The sequence below is a fragment of the Pristis pectinata genome, chromosome 8, assembly GCF_009764475.1.
Source record: "Pristis pectinata isolate sPriPec2 chromosome 8, sPriPec2.1.pri, whole genome shotgun sequence".
NCBI lineage: Eukaryota > Metazoa > Chordata > Chondrichthyes > Rhinopristiformes > Pristidae > Pristis > Pristis pectinata.
In genome coordinates, this window is record NC_067412.1 from 42,116,464 (window position 1) to 42,133,536 (window position 17,073).

At 38.0% G+C, this 17,073-nt stretch overlaps 1 protein-coding gene across 4 annotated transcripts in view; it reads right to left on the reverse strand.

Moving 5' to 3' along the window:
• The window catches only part of mad1l1 (mitotic arrest deficient 1 like 1), an 826,601-nt gene that overhangs the window by 624,198 nt on the left and 185,330 nt on the right, over positions 1–17,073 (reverse strand). For all 4 annotated transcript variants that reach the window (XM_052022015.1, XM_052022017.1, XM_052022016.1 and 1 more), the window contains exon 11: positions 3,210–3,354. In XM_052022015.1, coding sequence (XP_051877975.1) covers positions 3,210–3,354 — 145 coding nt within the window. The remainder of the gene's footprint in view (positions 1–3,209; positions 3,355–17,073) is intronic.

Genomic DNA, 17,073 nt, shown 5'->3' on the forward strand with positions numbered 1-17,073 from the left:
TATCAGAAGGTCTCCTATAAAACAGTGGCTACAAGAGGAAGTGAAAGGCTGGGTATCCCACAGCAAATCACAATGACCTCCCTAAAATCTTTCTGCCATCCAGAAAGCACATCAGGATGGAACATTCTCCTCTTACCTGGACAAATGCAGCTCTAATAAGCGGCTCAACTCCATTCAGAACAAACTAACCTGCTTGACTGGCATCCCATCCACTATTCTAAACATGCATTTCCTCCAACGCCAACAGCCTGTGGCTGCAGTGTGTACTATCTACAAAATACATAATATTTACTCATCCAGACAGCATCTCCCAAACTCATTTCTTCAACCAACATGAAGAACAAGGAAGCAGGTGCATGGGATCACCATCAACTGCAAATTCCTCTCCTGTCACAAATCATCCTTAACTTGAAAATATATCCCTGATCCTTCATTGCTGTTGGGTCTAAATCTTGGTACTCCCTACCACTGTGAGAGTAGCTGCATCAGTTGGATTGTAGAGATTCATGAGAATATGCTGGTAAGTCGCTTCAAGGGCAATTCAGTATGACAATAAACGTGGCCTTGTCCATAATGCCCGAAAGTAAAGAAGAATATTAATTTCTGGAAACAGCCAAAGCTGATTTGTACTTAGGCTGTGTTACAACCTTCCAACTAACAAGAATGAACTTTAGTCTATAATATAACCATCTAGTGGTTATATAGAAAATAATTAGGAAGTGCAAATGTGTTTTCCTGTCCTAGAAGATAAAACCTAGTTAGTCCCATAAGTGTGTAACAACAAAATACATTCACTGCAGTGTATAATTGTCAATAACATAAAAGGTAGCAAATGATCTAATGAAATGATTATTGTGGGAGGGGGTGGGCTCCTCTGCTCCCTCCCCCAACATCCACTATCCTGAAGATATATGGACTAAAAATCTTTCCAAAGAGTTCTCTTGCAGCCAATTATAAATTAAACAAAAATCATTGGAAATACTCAGCAAGTCAAGCATTATTTGTCACTCCACAAAACCCTCCAAATTCACTTGAAGGATAAGCGTACCCACATCATATCTCCCAGGCCAACATCCCCAGTATTCACTGCAGTGTATGATTGTCGATAGTATTCCCAGTATTACTCTCTCAAAAATCTTCTGAGATGAGGGTCAATTGAAATGTTCGAGTTAAGACTAATAAATTTTCATTAAAGAAGGATACTAAGATTTGCAAAACCAGGGTAAGTTTAGAACTAAGTGAATTGCAGAACAGTTTCTCACTTACTCAAATCTGAGATAAATAAGTAACCAGCTCTTGATGGTGTTCATCTGAGGATCTGGGAACTTAAATAAGAATATATGAAATTAAAGCATCACAGGCCATATGGCCACTCGAGTCTGCTCCGTTATTCAATAATTTCGGGATTTCAGAAAGTCAAGGAAGTTCATTGGTGGCGAGGCTGTGGAGAGAGTCTCCAGTTTTAAATTCCTGGGGGCATACATCACCGAGGACTTTTCCTGAGCAATACACACCTCAGCTGTCATTAGGAAGGCACAGCAATGCCTCTATTTTTTGAGGAAATTGAGGAGAGCCAGACTGTCTCAGAACATTCTGGTGAACTGCTACCAGTGTGCGGTGGAGAGCATCCTGACATACAGCATTACTGCTTGGTATGCCAGCTGCACTAGGAAGGAGCAGAAGGCTCTGCAGAGGGTCATCAAGACGGCCCAAAACATCATTGGGACTCAGTTACCAGCAGTGGAGGACATCTATCAGGCTCAATGTCAGAGCAGAGCTTTAAACATCATTCGAGAACCAGCTCACCCTGCTCACTACCTTTTTAAACTACTCCCCTCTGTTAGGCGATACAGGACAATATATGCACACACTACAAGACTGAAACACAGCTTTTTTCCCAAAGCTGTTAAATTGTTGAACATGGACTGACACCTCCTACACATACATACATACACATACTATGTCTTCCTCCCTTTACCGGCTGGACTCATCATGGTGTTATTTAATATATTGATATTGATATGCTGCTGATTATCATTATTATTATTATCATGGTTCATTTGCACACTGCCTTTTTATATTTTTTTATACTTTATATTTGTGTAAGTATGTTTGTTTTATTTTATAGTTATAATTGCTCTTATCAATTTACTGTTTTGGTTTTTATTAGGCAAGGGAGTGCCATCGTAATCTCGTTGGGTTGTTACAACAGCACAATGACAAATAAAGAAATAATCAATAATCAAATCAATAAGATCACAGATGATCCAATCTTGGCCTCAGTTTCACTTTTCTACCTGTTCCCTATAACCTTTACCCTTACAAATCAAAAATCTGTCAATGATGGAACAGCAGAGACTTGTACTTTCATTTTCTATTTTCTGTTTGGAGAGCAAAATTGATTCACAGGACTGGAAGATGGTAAAATGCGATTCTTCTCATCAAAAAAAAACCGACAATGTTAAACCAGAAATTTTGACACCCACTGATTTAATTCTGTTATAGATAAATTACTAGAGTCCATGACATGGGATGAAATTGCTTTGCATTTAAAAAATTATAAATTAATTTAACTGCCAGCACAGATATACAAAAGCCAGATCATCGTTGACCAACGTGGAAATAAGAACAGAAGATAAAGCAAATGCTTTATACAGATTTCTAAAGTGATATTTGATAACTTACAATAGTAAAGACTTTTGAAAATGAGTCGAAAGAATTCAGGGAACATGGCAAAATGGATGAAAACCTGGCACGTTGCAGAAAGCAGAGGAAAACAGTACGAGTAGCTTCACAGATTAAAAAAATATAGTGGCTGGTTCACTTTACAACTACCTTTATATTCATCAAACAAAAATCAACCATGAAATGAGGGAATAATACTAATATTAGCCAATATCTCCAAAATGGAATACATGGTAAACTGGTACCTAGGGCTGTGGAAAACTAGAAGAGAATCTAGGTATATTCAGCAGTATGGGCTGAGGTATGGCAGTAGCCATTAAATGTAGAAAAATATTGTAAATTATAATATCTTAATTAGAATAGAAAAGAGAACACTTGGTGCACAAGCATACACATCACTACAAGATAGCTGCCAGATGGCTTAACTGGGCAAACTAAATGCTGATTCCATGCAAAGAATACACATAATGCCTTGTTTATATAAAAAAAAGACCCTGTACACATACAATTATCCACAGAAGTACCTTGATAAGTAGAATATTGCGTTTCTCCATGCGTCGAGCATTTGCTTCCTGTTGCTCCCGCTTTTTCTGTTCAGACAAAAGCTGGGTCCGCAAGTTCAAAACTTCATCCTGAAGCTGCCGTTGAGTTTTTTCCAACATTCGAGCACTGCAACACAACAAAAAGGATTAGGAATGCACCATAGAAAGGACAGAAAGCATGAGGTTTCCACACAATATTACATTCATTATTGTTTCCAATGAAGAGGAAGACCAGCAAGAGTTGACAGACAGAAAGTTTCAGACAACCAAACTCTGGGGCCACTGCTAAGATTTTGACCAATTTTTTAAGCTCCATATTCACTCAATGTTTCCATGCTTTAAGGAATAGTAAAAGGCACATTTTTAGTGACCTTTTCCTTACATACTAAGTTTCTAAAAGCCCAAATAAAAACAAGTAGTAAATGATTTGGTCTCTGCAGTACAACTCCTCAACAGTCGTTTACAAAGAAGAATTGCCAGAAGCCTCAGAAAACCTTTCAGACTGAAAACCATGAATGGAAATGGGAAAAGATATTAGCTCATATAATTACAAAGAAACTGATTGGTTTTCATAGAACGTGCTGCTGGAGGTCACCTATTTCATCTTTACCAGCTCTCAGCAATGATGGTCTCAATTCAAACGGCCATAATGGTATTTAAAGTTTAAATGTTAACAACCATAGGGTTCTTTGAAAAAAGCCAGTAGGCTTTTTGCAAGGTGAAACAGCAATGGAAGTACTTCATTTCTTGAATTTTCTTCCTGTGGCAATGAACTATTCTTAGAATTGAACAGTTGACTCTTGCTTATTTTTATTTTTTTTTACTTACAGCGTGGTAACAGGCCCTTCCGGCCCAACGAGTCCACGCCACCCATTTTAAACCCAAATTAACCTACCCGTACATCTTTGCAATGTGGGAGGAAACTGGAGCACCCGGAGGAAACCCATGCAGACACGGGAGAACATACAAACTCCTTACAGACAGCGACGGGAATCGAACCCCGATCACTGGCACTGTAATAGCGTCGTGCTAACCGCTACGCTACCGTGCCACCCCAATGGTTATCCAGGATAATGAAGAAGAGCACCTACGTGGATAATCTAAAAATATGGATGTTGTAAAGGATAATGCAAAGCACAATAAAATCCAAAATTTTCACAGTACTGACTTTGCTTATTAAAATACTCAGTCATGTTTGTTTGCTTCATTGCCCTCTTCTAATATTTGCACACGTTGAAATATTTTGTCATTCAAGGATACAGCATTTTGCTTCTCCATAAAATCAAGATGTCTCTCAACACAGGTTGCACTTGGAGAAATGTAAAATCAAATCTTCTACCTCTCCTTAATTTTCACTAAAAATGGTGTCTGTCCATATGCAGACTATACAAAGTCACTGTCAGAAAGCTCACATCAGAGTTCTTGACAATCAATGGCCAGCCACCCTACGATACTTTTACCTTCATCTACTGTATTTGCTACACAAATTCTGCCAGGCTAGCTGCTAAAGTTTTGCCTTCATTCAAGTTATCTCTGAAAATACTTTTCTCTATCATCTAATATGCATGCTTGATTTCACTGCTCTCCATATTTTGGCCACTAAATAAATAACATCCCAAACAGTCAGCTTCTTCCAGAAAGATTTCAAAAACCATTTTCTTCACCATCATATGTCTGCAACAGTCCAAGTACTGTTAATACATGCAACCACTCCATAGTCCATAGAAAGGATTGCGGAAGTCACATTTGGTTTCAAAAAATTTTACAGAAAAGATTCCGTCTTCTGATGTGAGAACACTTCATGAGCACGAGAAGGGATGTTACACAAGAAAAAGAAAGCTAATTTTAGGCAAGCTCTTCGTTCACATGTGCATCTGGATGTGGAGAACAAACTTCTGGTCAAAATATTCTTAGAGAAAATCTTAGATTCACGCATGACATGTAGCTGAAATAATCCACTGGCATATTAGTGGTTTCAATTTCTTTTTGGAAATCAGCAAGGATTTTTCACTTCACAGAGTTTGAGTTTATGCAAGTCAGTTGCATTTGCATGGCACGAATTTCAGCGTTTAATACACTTGCAGCCTGGAACAGGTCATTTGGTCTTGAGTGCCGAGGACTTTGTCATAAGAATTTCCAATGAAGTTCAATTTCACTTGCATTGTAAATTTGTTCTGAAAACCTTAAAGAAAAAACTTTTTAATGTAAAATCCCAAGCTTTTTAAAACTAACAACAGATGTTCGTAAACCTCACATGGTTAATCTATAAACTGGCAAATCAACCGCTGGTTAATCAAGACTGTGGTTTAACCTTAACATTTAATTAAGAATACCAAATGTAGCTGCTATTGTGAATATTTAACATATGCATTCATTTTTTGCCAAACCGATATGCATGCAAATTACCAGAACAAGCAAAGAAAAACCAAATAATGGGCACATTTTTCCACACAAATCCATTAGTATCTTGTTTAATAATTGGCTGTGGTGGTATTTGTGCAATGGAAGTAAAAATAAAGCTGATATTGCTGTTTCATCAATTTCAAAAATGAATGCCAGGCACAGTCTTGCCATTCTTTCAGCTACAAAATATCAGTATCCTCAAAGGAAGCAGTTTGAAGGGCATCCTTCCAAACACCTGGAACTTTACAGTCTCATTTTCAGTTAGTCTTCTCTGTCTCCATCACCTGAAAGAATCTGCTCTGAAACACTGCTTTACCATCTTGGTGAGAAGAGACAGCAGAATCATCAAGGTACAGTGCAAGTAACTCAGAACGTAAATATCAAAATCTGATGGTTTCAACTGCCAACTGGTGGATCAAAAATTAAAAATAAACAATCTAACATTCTTCTTCATTTTGTCATTCTGTCTGTATTATTAAGGTTAATATGTTCAAACACTGAGTGACTGAGTTTTTAAGACATAAAGGTTCACATCCATTTAAGTCCATCTTTTTCCATCAGTACAGACGTAAATACTAGCCTTGGTGAATGTTCATCTTGCAAAGCTGACAAATACATAACAATCACAATGTAGCATTCTAGCAGAATAAAGTCATATTCTCACCAAAGGGCATTTTTTTCTATCCAAAAAGGTCTGACGTTACAATGCAAATATGGTATACAGATTACAGCTTAAAAAAAGCTATTTTATATTAAAAGACACAATAAACAATGAAGAGGAGAATCAAGGATGCAGACTCCTGTGCATGGTTTGGCAAATGTATAAATATAAATTTCCCTTGTTCTTCCCTCTATTGGTATTCTCTGTTCTGCTGAAAGCTATTTACTGTAAGGATAATAAAACTGCACAGGTCGCAGATATGTGCCAGTAATAAATTTAATGCTTAAGGAATTAAGATATCCACTCTCCAATAAAGTATGCAGTTATGGGATCAAGGGCCCATGATTGATGCTCAAGAATAATAATAGCACATTTGACATGTTTCATTTAGCTCCCAGCTTTGGTGTGGAGTGAAAACGACTACCGATGAGAAATACCCTTGGGACAATTCTCCTCCTACTGCAGTCAGAGCAACAGAGTTAAACTAAGGAAATGTTTATCTTATAAACTGTCAGCCACAATTAATTGTTCTCCAGGATAAAAAATGTGGAACTTTAATCAGCTCCTGCTAGCACTGGCTAGTAGCACCTGTTCTGTAGCTTACACCAATAACTGAAGTTTCAAGTTCTGATAATATTGTTTCCATATGTAACTTTGCCAGTTCCAACACCTTCCTCCTGCAGCAGGCTGCCTCATATTACAAAATCTCTCTTCCCAGAGGATAAATAGGAAGCCCACCAGTTTTACCAATGAGACCATTTGGTACAGTATATTGATGAACTTTCCTTTTTTTTCTTATAATAACAATGGTACAATTTCTCACAATTCTTCTGTACTACACAGGGTAAGCACTAACTGCAATAAGGTGGCCCAAATGGCATCTTTCATAAATATCATCCTAAACTAAAAGGTAAAAGGGATCAAAGCAGCTGAGAGATAGCTTTCTTGGAAAATCATCTCCTTGTGGTTTGATGGCATCCATTTAGCATCACCTCTTTTGCCCAAATGTCATATTAATCAGTTGGTGAGATGGGCAGAATAATGGCAAATGGAATTTAATCATGAAAAGTGTGAGTTGTTGTATTTTGGGAGGACGAATAAAGCTAGAATATACACAATAAATGGTAGGACTCTCCAAAATACTGAGAAACAGACGGACATTGCTTTAAATGTCTAAGGTTCCCTGAAGGCAGCAGCACAAGTAGATAAGGCAGTTAAGAAGGCATACCGTAGTCTTAAATAGCCAGGGCATGGAATAGAAGAGCAGGAATATGATACAATTGCATACCTGGAGTACCTTGTGCAGTTCTGGTCTCCACACTGTAAGAAAGATGAGATTGCACTGGAGATCATGCAGAGGAGATGCAAAGGATGTTTCTGGGATGGAGTATTTCAGGTATGAGGAGAAACTGGATAGTTTGGGTTTGTTTTGTTCAGAGCAGAGAAGACTAGGGATAACCTGATTGAGATATACAAAATATGAGGAGCATAGAGAGTGGGAAACTTGTCACCTTAGCTGAGGCACCTTTAACTAGAGGGCATACATTTAAGGTATAGAAAAGGAGATATGGTAGGGATTTGAAGAATATTTTTTACGCAAAGGGTGATTGCAATTTGGAATGCACTGCTTAAGGAGGTGGCACAGCCAAGTACTCTCACACATTTAAGAAGTATCTAGATGAATACATAAAACACTGTGGCACAGAAGGCTAGGATTGTGCGAGAAGATGGAACTACTATAGACACCAATGATGATTGGCACAGTGGTCTAAGGGGTCTGTTTCTGCCTATGTGACTCTATGATATCTTTCAGCAATACAAAGATGAAACTTTTTAACATGGTTTACTACATTCTTCCATATCATTGCAACAATATCTTTAGCATAAGAAGTTCCAACCTTCAACACACTTTGAGCTCCAAATTCTGAATGCACATGTTCTGTGGTTCATTTCTGATTGTGCAATACAGCTTTATGAGACACACATAAAGTTTATTTATCTACATAAAACTCGAAACCTATTAGATGTTTGCATTCCTGTTTTAGATTTATTTACCAATTACAATGCAGCTCCAAGAATAACCCATTAACATCAATCAAATACGACTATGCATCAAGGAAGAACCAAGACCAAATAGAATAGAACTGTTTGGTATCTTGGTAGGACTAACGAGCAATGTGTAACTTCTCAGTTGCAGTTCGCCCATCCTTGTGTTGCTGCTTAGTGAGGGAGGGGAAAATTGTTTTATAACAAGCAAATAATGAGTTATTGGAAAATTCAGAGGAATTGTTTGAGGATTTGGGCAGATCGGGTCTTAGCAGTGGAGTTTTGGCAGCAATGTCAGAATCAAAGCGTGAACATAACAAAATAACGAAGCCATGGATTAAAATTATGAAAATGAAGAGAACAGGCTGAAGTAGCAATCAAGCTAAATATGAGGAGGGGAGAACATAAAATTCTGAAACCCTTCAGGTCAGGAAACATCTGTGGAGACAGAAGCAGAGTTAACATTTCAGATAGAAGAGGTAGTACTGAGCAGGTAGAGTTTAAAAGTTATAAAAGGGGGAAAAGAGTATAATATCAGATACGTGTAAAAATAAATTGTAAAAATAACTAGGAAGTTTGTGGTGGATAAAGAGCTAAAAAAATGAAGTAAAATAAAATTATATTAGAAATAAATGAGAATGAAAGTAAATATAAACCCAAGTCGAATGTAAATAAATGATTATGAGAGCATAAAGCCAGATAAAAATGAAAAAACTGCAAGGATGGACTGTACCTTTGAAGAAATAAGTGAAGGAATAGTAGGTATCTACATGAAAACTAAACTAAATGAGATGGTGCCCAAGATTAAGTATAACTGAATATACGGCCATGCAGAGAAATGGACAAATTCACTGTGGCAGGAAAGACTACATTATTTTGACAGCTAGAGAGTTTACATGGAGAGGGAGGGAGGAGGCTAAAATTCTACTCACTTAACTGTTGGCAGTACACCAAATAAAATGGTACATCTGAAGGCAATGAAAATCATCAGCGACATCATCAAAAGCAGACAGACGTGATCAACCCAGACCAATGGATGAAAATTAGCTATTTTAGTAACAGGATATTCAGAAAACTGGAAGACAGCTTTACCCGTGATGGTCAAACTGCAATGCAAAAGCTGTCAAGTTCAAGTTTAGGGAAAAGCTTTTGTCTAAACCTGTGGACAGATATGTCAAACCTGCACAACATTTTTTAAATGTTGTTATTGCCAAAATAAAGTGAATGTCTCATCATAAAATTATAAGACTAGGGAGTAAAAGATGGGGAAGTTGAGCAAGGCGAATACAAACTGGGAAAGACTTGAATTTGTTAATGCACAGAAACAGTCACAATGTCTATCATGGAACCTGTACTCTTATGCACAGGATTTTTAGGCATGAAAGAAGCATTATTTATAAAACAAACAGAGTGAATTCAACAAGCAATAGCCATAACGCACATTGGTGTAGCTAAAAGAGCTGCTGCCTCTCAGCTATCAAAGTTCAACCCCTTCTGTATGGAGTCTGCATGTTCTCCCTGTGACCACATGGATTTTCCCCAGGGATTCAGTTTTCTCCCACATCCCAAATATGTGTGGGCTGATCGGTTAACTGGCCACTGTAATTTCTCCCTACTGTGTCAGTTAGTTGTAGAATGTGGGGGAGTTGATAGAAATGTGGGAGGAATAGGTCACTGGGAAAATTAGTGGGGAATGGGATAACTCCATCAGCTGCCATAAACTTGATTGGCCAAAATGGCCTCCTTCTATGTCACAGAGTCATAGAATCATACAGCACAGATACAGGCCCTTTGGCCCAACTAGTCCATGCTGACCAAAATGCCCATCTAAGCTAGCCCCACTTGCCCATATTTGGCCCATATCCCTCTAAACATTTCCTATCCATGCACTTGTCCAACTGCTTTTTAAATGTTACAGTACCTGCCTCAACCACTTCCTCTTGCAACTCATTCTATCTACAATCCACCCTCTGTATGAAGTTTCCCCTTAGGTCCCTTTTAAATCTTTCCACTCTCACCTTATCCTATGCCCTCTTTTTGATCCCCTTTCTCTGGGGAAAAGACTGTGCATTCGCCCTATCTATGCCCTCATGATTTTATATATGTCTATGATGTCAATCCTCAGTCTCCTATAATCCATGGATTAAAGTCCTAGCCTGCTTAACCTCTTCCCATAACTCAGACCCTCAAGTCCTTGCAACATTCTCATTCTATGGACTCTTTCCAGCTTAATGATATCTTTCCTATAAAGGGGTAACTAAAACTGTACGCAATACTCCAGGTGCAGCCTCACCAACATCTTGTACAACTGCAACCGAACATCTCAATTCCTATACTCAATGCGCTGAGTGATGAAGGCCAGCACGCCAAACCCCTTCTTCACCACCCTCTCTACCTATGACGCCACTTTCAGGGAACTATGTATTTGTACTCCTCAGACCCTCTGTTCTACAATACTCCCCAGGGCCCCACCAGTCACTGCGAAAGTCCTATCTTCATTTGTCTTCCCAAAATGCAACACCTCACATGTATCCAAATTAAATTCCATTTGCCATTCTTTGGCCCCTTTACACAGTTGATCAAGATCCCTCTATAAATCCTGATAACCACTTTCACTGTCAACGACACCACCTATTTTAGTGTCATCTGCAAAATTACTAACCATGTCTTGTACATGCTCATCCAAATCATTGGCATAGATGACAAACAGCAATGGGCCTAGCACAACCCAGGATCCTACCACTTACTGTGAAAGTCCTACCCTGGTTGACTTCCATCAGGAAATATGTGCACAGCATATTTTAATTTGAACATAGAACAATACATCACAGGAACAGGCCCTATTGCCCATGATGTATGTGCCGACCATAATGCTGAATTAAACTAATCCCAATTGCCTCCAAATGGACTATACCTCACCATTCCCTGCCTATTCGTGTAGCTGCCTAAAATACCTCTTCAACGTTGCTACCTGCATCCACCCCCTCCCCTGATAGTGTGTTCCAAGCACCTACGACTCCCTCCATAAAAAATAAACTTAGAACATAGAACAGTACAGTGCAGGACAGGCCCTTCAGCCCACGATTTTGTGCCAAACTAATTAAACCAATCTCCTAATTAACGTTATCCCTCTTCCCTACACATTAACTATATGCCTCCCTTCTCTGCATATTCATCTGCCTATCTAAAAGTCCCTTAACCACTCCTATGCTATCTGCCTCTACCACCATCCCTGGCAGTGCATTCCAGGCCCCACTACTCTGTGTAAGAAAAACTTGTCTTGCACATCTCCTTTGTACTTTCCCCTTCTCAACCTAAATACGTGCCTTCTAAGTACTAGACATTTTAATCCTGGGAAAAAGATACTGACTGTGTTCTCCATATAAACCTCGCATAATTTTATAAATGTCTATCACATCTCCCCTCAGCCTCTATGGCTCCAGCAAAAACAGCCCCAGATTGTCCAACCTCTTCTCATAGCACATCCTCCAAACCAGGTAAACCAGCATCCGGGTAAACCTCCTTTTCACCCTCTCCAAAGCCTCCGCAGCCTTCCTATAATGAGGCGACCAGAATCGAACATAACACTCTACATGTGGCCTAACCAGTTTTACAAAGCTGTAATACAATTTCCTGGCTGTTACAGGCAATGCCTTGACTAGTGAAGGTAAGCATGTCATACACCTTCTTTACCACCCTATCAACCTGTGCAGCCACTTTTAGGGAGCCATGTACCTGGACCCCAACATCCCACTGTTCATCAATGCCGTTAAGGATCCTGCCATTAACTGTGTGCTCTCCCTTTATGTTGGATCTCCCAAAATGCAGCACCTCACTCTTACCCAGATTAAACTCTATCGGCCACTTCTCCACCCATATCTGCAAGAGATCTATATCCTGTTGTATCCTTTGGCAATCTTCTATGCAGTCCACACGACACCACCAACCTTTACTTGCTTCATAAATCTCCTTTAAACTTTGTCCCTTTTAAACTTTGTCCTTTTGTCCCTTCTAACCATGCCCTCTAGTATTTGACATTTCCACCTTGGGAAAAAGACTCTGACCATCTACTCTATCTATGCCTCTCATAATTTTATATACTTCTATCAGGCTGACTTGGGAACAAGATGCATAGCTAATCAAACCCGACATACAACCTAAGATGGGCAAATTGATAATGAACCTGGGAGCACTAAAGGAGAATATGCGTCACAGAAAAACAGATCACCCTTCAAAGCCTTTGTAGGAAAATCAAATAGAAATTCTCCAAAATAATGATAAAATTAAAAGAAAAATCTGGAGACTGGTTAAAGCAAAATTGCAAAGCTCAAAGGAAGGAGATATGTATAGATTATAGAAGCAGGTATGTAAAGAATAGCAGGGCTACCAGAGAAAACTAAACCAGTTATAGTTATAGATGCACCCACTCCACCAATAAAGAACTCATTTCTTGTACTTGTGTGACCTCAGTTCATTTGACATTACTTACCTTAAGTTCTATCAATATATCATTAAACACATATGTGACATGCCTTGCGACAAATTCAGTAGACATTCCAGCTGGGGTTAAGAAACAAAAAAAGCCTCAGGAATATAAAAGCAAATTAGTAAATCAGAGCTAGCCTAATTTAGTGTTAATAAACAGTTGCAAAACATTAGAACATGTACAAATTTAGCTCCAGTATTCTAAAACTTTTAGAGACATACAAGGCAAGTCATGAATGCTAGCCTCACTTCAATAAACAATAGATTAAACAGAATTAAAATAAAACACTAAATAGAAAATAAGCAAACAAACAAAATATGTGGTGAGAAGCCTGGGTCTCAGCTAACAAACTAGAGACATATTTTTAAAGTGGTGATATCTCAAACTGACAAGTGAAAAATAAATATTCTGGTGAATCCAACTAATTCCACTCAACAGTTCATATCTGAGACACTCTTAATATGCATGGCTCAATTCAACAATGAGCAATGCATTTTACAACTAACCTATCAAAGGGGAGTGCCTCAAGTATTTTAATAGCTTACTGCACATTGAAAATTCACTACCTTATTTCATCTGAAGACGATCCATTAAAACAAAAGACCTAACAAAAAAGCTTATTCATGATAATGTATAAGTAATGAGCATTTTCTCATTTTAATCTATAACAAACTTAAAAGACAGGTAATTAAATGGACTTGTAATTCATAGAAATTCTGATAAGGACAATCTTGATCAATATATGCATTATTTGGCAAATAATTTATGCATTTATTTCTAGCAAACTGCATAAACAACCAACTGACTGACATAGCCTTTTATCAACAAGGATGTGGTCTACCATCAAGGATGAAATATACTGATTTGATATGCTCACAATGCTATTTCGCTAAATTATCCTTTAATAACATGTCACATTTCCACATCTGAAGATTTTCTCACTCTCCTCCTCCTCACATAATCTCCTCACAAACTGAAATAGAAATTTGAACCAAACCACAATACTCATTGCAAGTAATCAGAACAATATTTTCAGTTACCTGAAATATAGAATTTGTACTGAGTTACATATCTAAAAGATAATGAGCTGGATCTTCCATGCACAGACAAGCTGTCTGAGCTAGCCAGTCACCTACCTTTGGAACCCACCCTCTGGGAGCAGGCCCCAGGTGGGGTCTTCTACTGAGAAGACAACTCCCAGCTGATTAGCAAGGCTCAGTGTAGCACAGAATCCCTCTGAGCTCCTGACAGGCCCTGCCCCATAACTCCTTGAACAGTCGATAATGCCCTCTCCAATCTGATTGCCAAATCTGTACCTAAATTTGAAACATTGTGATTCCTTTGACAACATTCAATTTAAAAAAACGTAAAATTTTAAATATCAATTTAAAAAATGCAATTGAAAACAAATAAATTTAGATCAAAGACTCAATTAACTAAAATACCTTGCACTAACCTTTCTGCCCATAGCAATTTCTTCCCATTGAGATCATTTGACCCGCATCAGGTTCAGCAGGAAGATTTCCCAGCCTCACAATGGGCTGAGAAGAGAAATACCGTCTCCGTAACAGTATTTGGAAATCTACACATCTCACTGGATTCCTCAGAGTCCAACAGTGGAATGCAGCCACCCCAGCATCATCAACTGGGCAAGCGGGTGGCAAAATTATTGTCTACACTCAAGAGTCCAAACTTCTGCCAGTTAAGTAGTGAAAACCTGTCAATTCTGAATAGAACTGCCAGCATTTAAGCAGAAGATTGTTCCTACATTTAAAAATATAGCTGTTTCAATTATTTAAACTAATTTTGCACCATTAAATAGCAAAAAGCAAAAAGTGGAGAAAAGATCTGAATTTTTGCAAAAATAAACTGTGATAGGAGACAGATGAGTAGCTTCAATTTGACTGGACCATAAGGCCTAAACATCTACTCCCATGAAATTTTGTTAATGTAAATTGAGAACAAATTCTAAAGTGTTATGTGTAATGCAGATTTACAGTTAGAAATCAGATTACTCTACTAAAATATGCAAACCAGCAGAGTTAGAATAGAAAAAAACTGCATCTCAATATTTAATATTCCTTTGCAAAACTATATTGAGCCCTATAATAAATAGAATAGGTAAGAAATTAAGGTTTGTTGAAAATCTTTGGAGAATCATTTAGCCCTGAAAAGTGCAATATGAAGTTATGTATGGCCTCATCACAGCCAGAAAAACAATCTAATAGGAGCTTGAAAAGGTGCCTCTTCTAGCAAGTTGTCTCGGAGGGGGCACATTCTGCTCAAACAAAGGATAGGCGAAGAGCCATTTTCTAGGACCCCTGCACTGAAGGCTGGAGGAATTCACATTGTGCATGTGTCTTTGTTTAGTTGGACGCTTACTTAAGTTGCTCAAATTGTTTAGGAATTTAATTAAAATATTGATTAATGTTAGGGCCTCAACAGCTCCCATCTTGAAAAATATACGAGGTAGGGGAATACCAAGAAATAGAAAGAGAGAGCAAGTAAAGAGGTATTAATACCCTTCAAGGCATTAAGCTTTTGCTTGGCACCATGATCGCCTCAACTGAATAGAACCAATTTCTGTCAACTAATGAGTGTCTGCAGATTGTCTGAGAGGGAGAGAAAAAGAGAACTGTTACAGAAACAGTGTTTCTGTTCTCAGCTATCTGCCCAATGTGAGGCTGGTAAACACTTCATTTGCTACGAGTTATATTATAATTTCCTTAATCCTTTGGGTAATATGAGAGTCAAGGGGAACGTTATCTTGCAGCCTACATTGACATAAACAAGAAAGTACATCACCGTTGAAACACACTTGTCAATCCATTAGCACCTTCACTGAATTCAGCTAATCAATCATCCCTATCAAGGCAGTCAAAGAAAGCATGTGTTTGAAGATAGATCAGGAAGGGTTCAGCACATCAAAAATCAATATTATGGAACCAAAAAGAATTAATTAATTTGGGCTATTTGAGTCTAAACAACATGTAACAAAGACAAAAGAGCACATGAACATGCATCAACTCAGCACATTGTAGCTGTGAAATCTCATGCCTCGTCTAGCAGACTAATCAGACTTTCTTCAAAAGAGATTGAAACATAATCCCATAGAGACATTCAATAAGTTTGAATGATTCCATGTAAAGAAGATATAATTCAAAATTACTGATCATTAATAAAAGATGGGCACTGATAAATCCAATATAGAATTCAGAAGTAATTTCACTACCCAGCCAGTGATCAGAATATGCTGTATATAGTTTTGAGGTGAACAGTCTGGATGTCTATGGGGCAAGCACACAATGAAGAAAGGAAGGCTATGCACCTAGAGTCAGATGAAGGAAGATGGGAGAAAGCTCATGTGATTGTATAATCATAGCAGATTTCTATGTGGCAAATTCCACAAAATTATACACATAACCAAATTGATACCTAATCAAGTAGTCTGCTAAGCATTAATTGGGGAAACAAGTAGTCTGCTAAGCATTAATTGGGGTTGACACACACATAATGAGTATAATGACATGGTTCTGAGCTGATCATTTTTTGAATCTATGAAATTAATCCCATAACTGAGTGTCAAAAATCTAAGAAAAAATATACAGGTTATACCCAGCATTCCAGAAATCAATCAGCTGCTCACTCTTCTGCTTCTCTCTCCTGATATACAAATAAAACCAATAATGTCAGTCAAAAAATTAACATAATATAATCAGCTAAAAGAAAATGTGCTGCCATAACTCAAATTACATCAGTAAAATAACACATTGCAGAATGCAAAATTTATAAATTGTGGCTCTTTAGATCAAGATCATACTAAAAACATTTTCCTGCACAAACAATGAATCAAGCACAGCAGTTTGGGAAGGGCCACCACACACAACCTGAAAATTATACTTTGTTTATATGAAACCAAAAGCAAAATGCAAAGGATGCTGGAAACCTAACACAAAAACAAAGTGCCAAAAATGCATTGCAGTTCAGGTGTGTTTGCCTCTCCCAGGAGAGAAATACAGACCGAGAAATTCAATCTTACTTGTGCTCTGTGATCAGATTAAGTGTAAATCAACTGTAAAACGCGATTTGCAGTTTTAAGACTGCATAATGTAACTTTGAATCCCAGACTTCTGTGCAAAAGCATCACTGGATACACAGGAAAAATGCCTCCCTTACTGACATTTTTGAGAAATCTGCTGCAGAAAGATGATTCCTCTCCAGTGCAATAATGAACAATAATTCACATCACT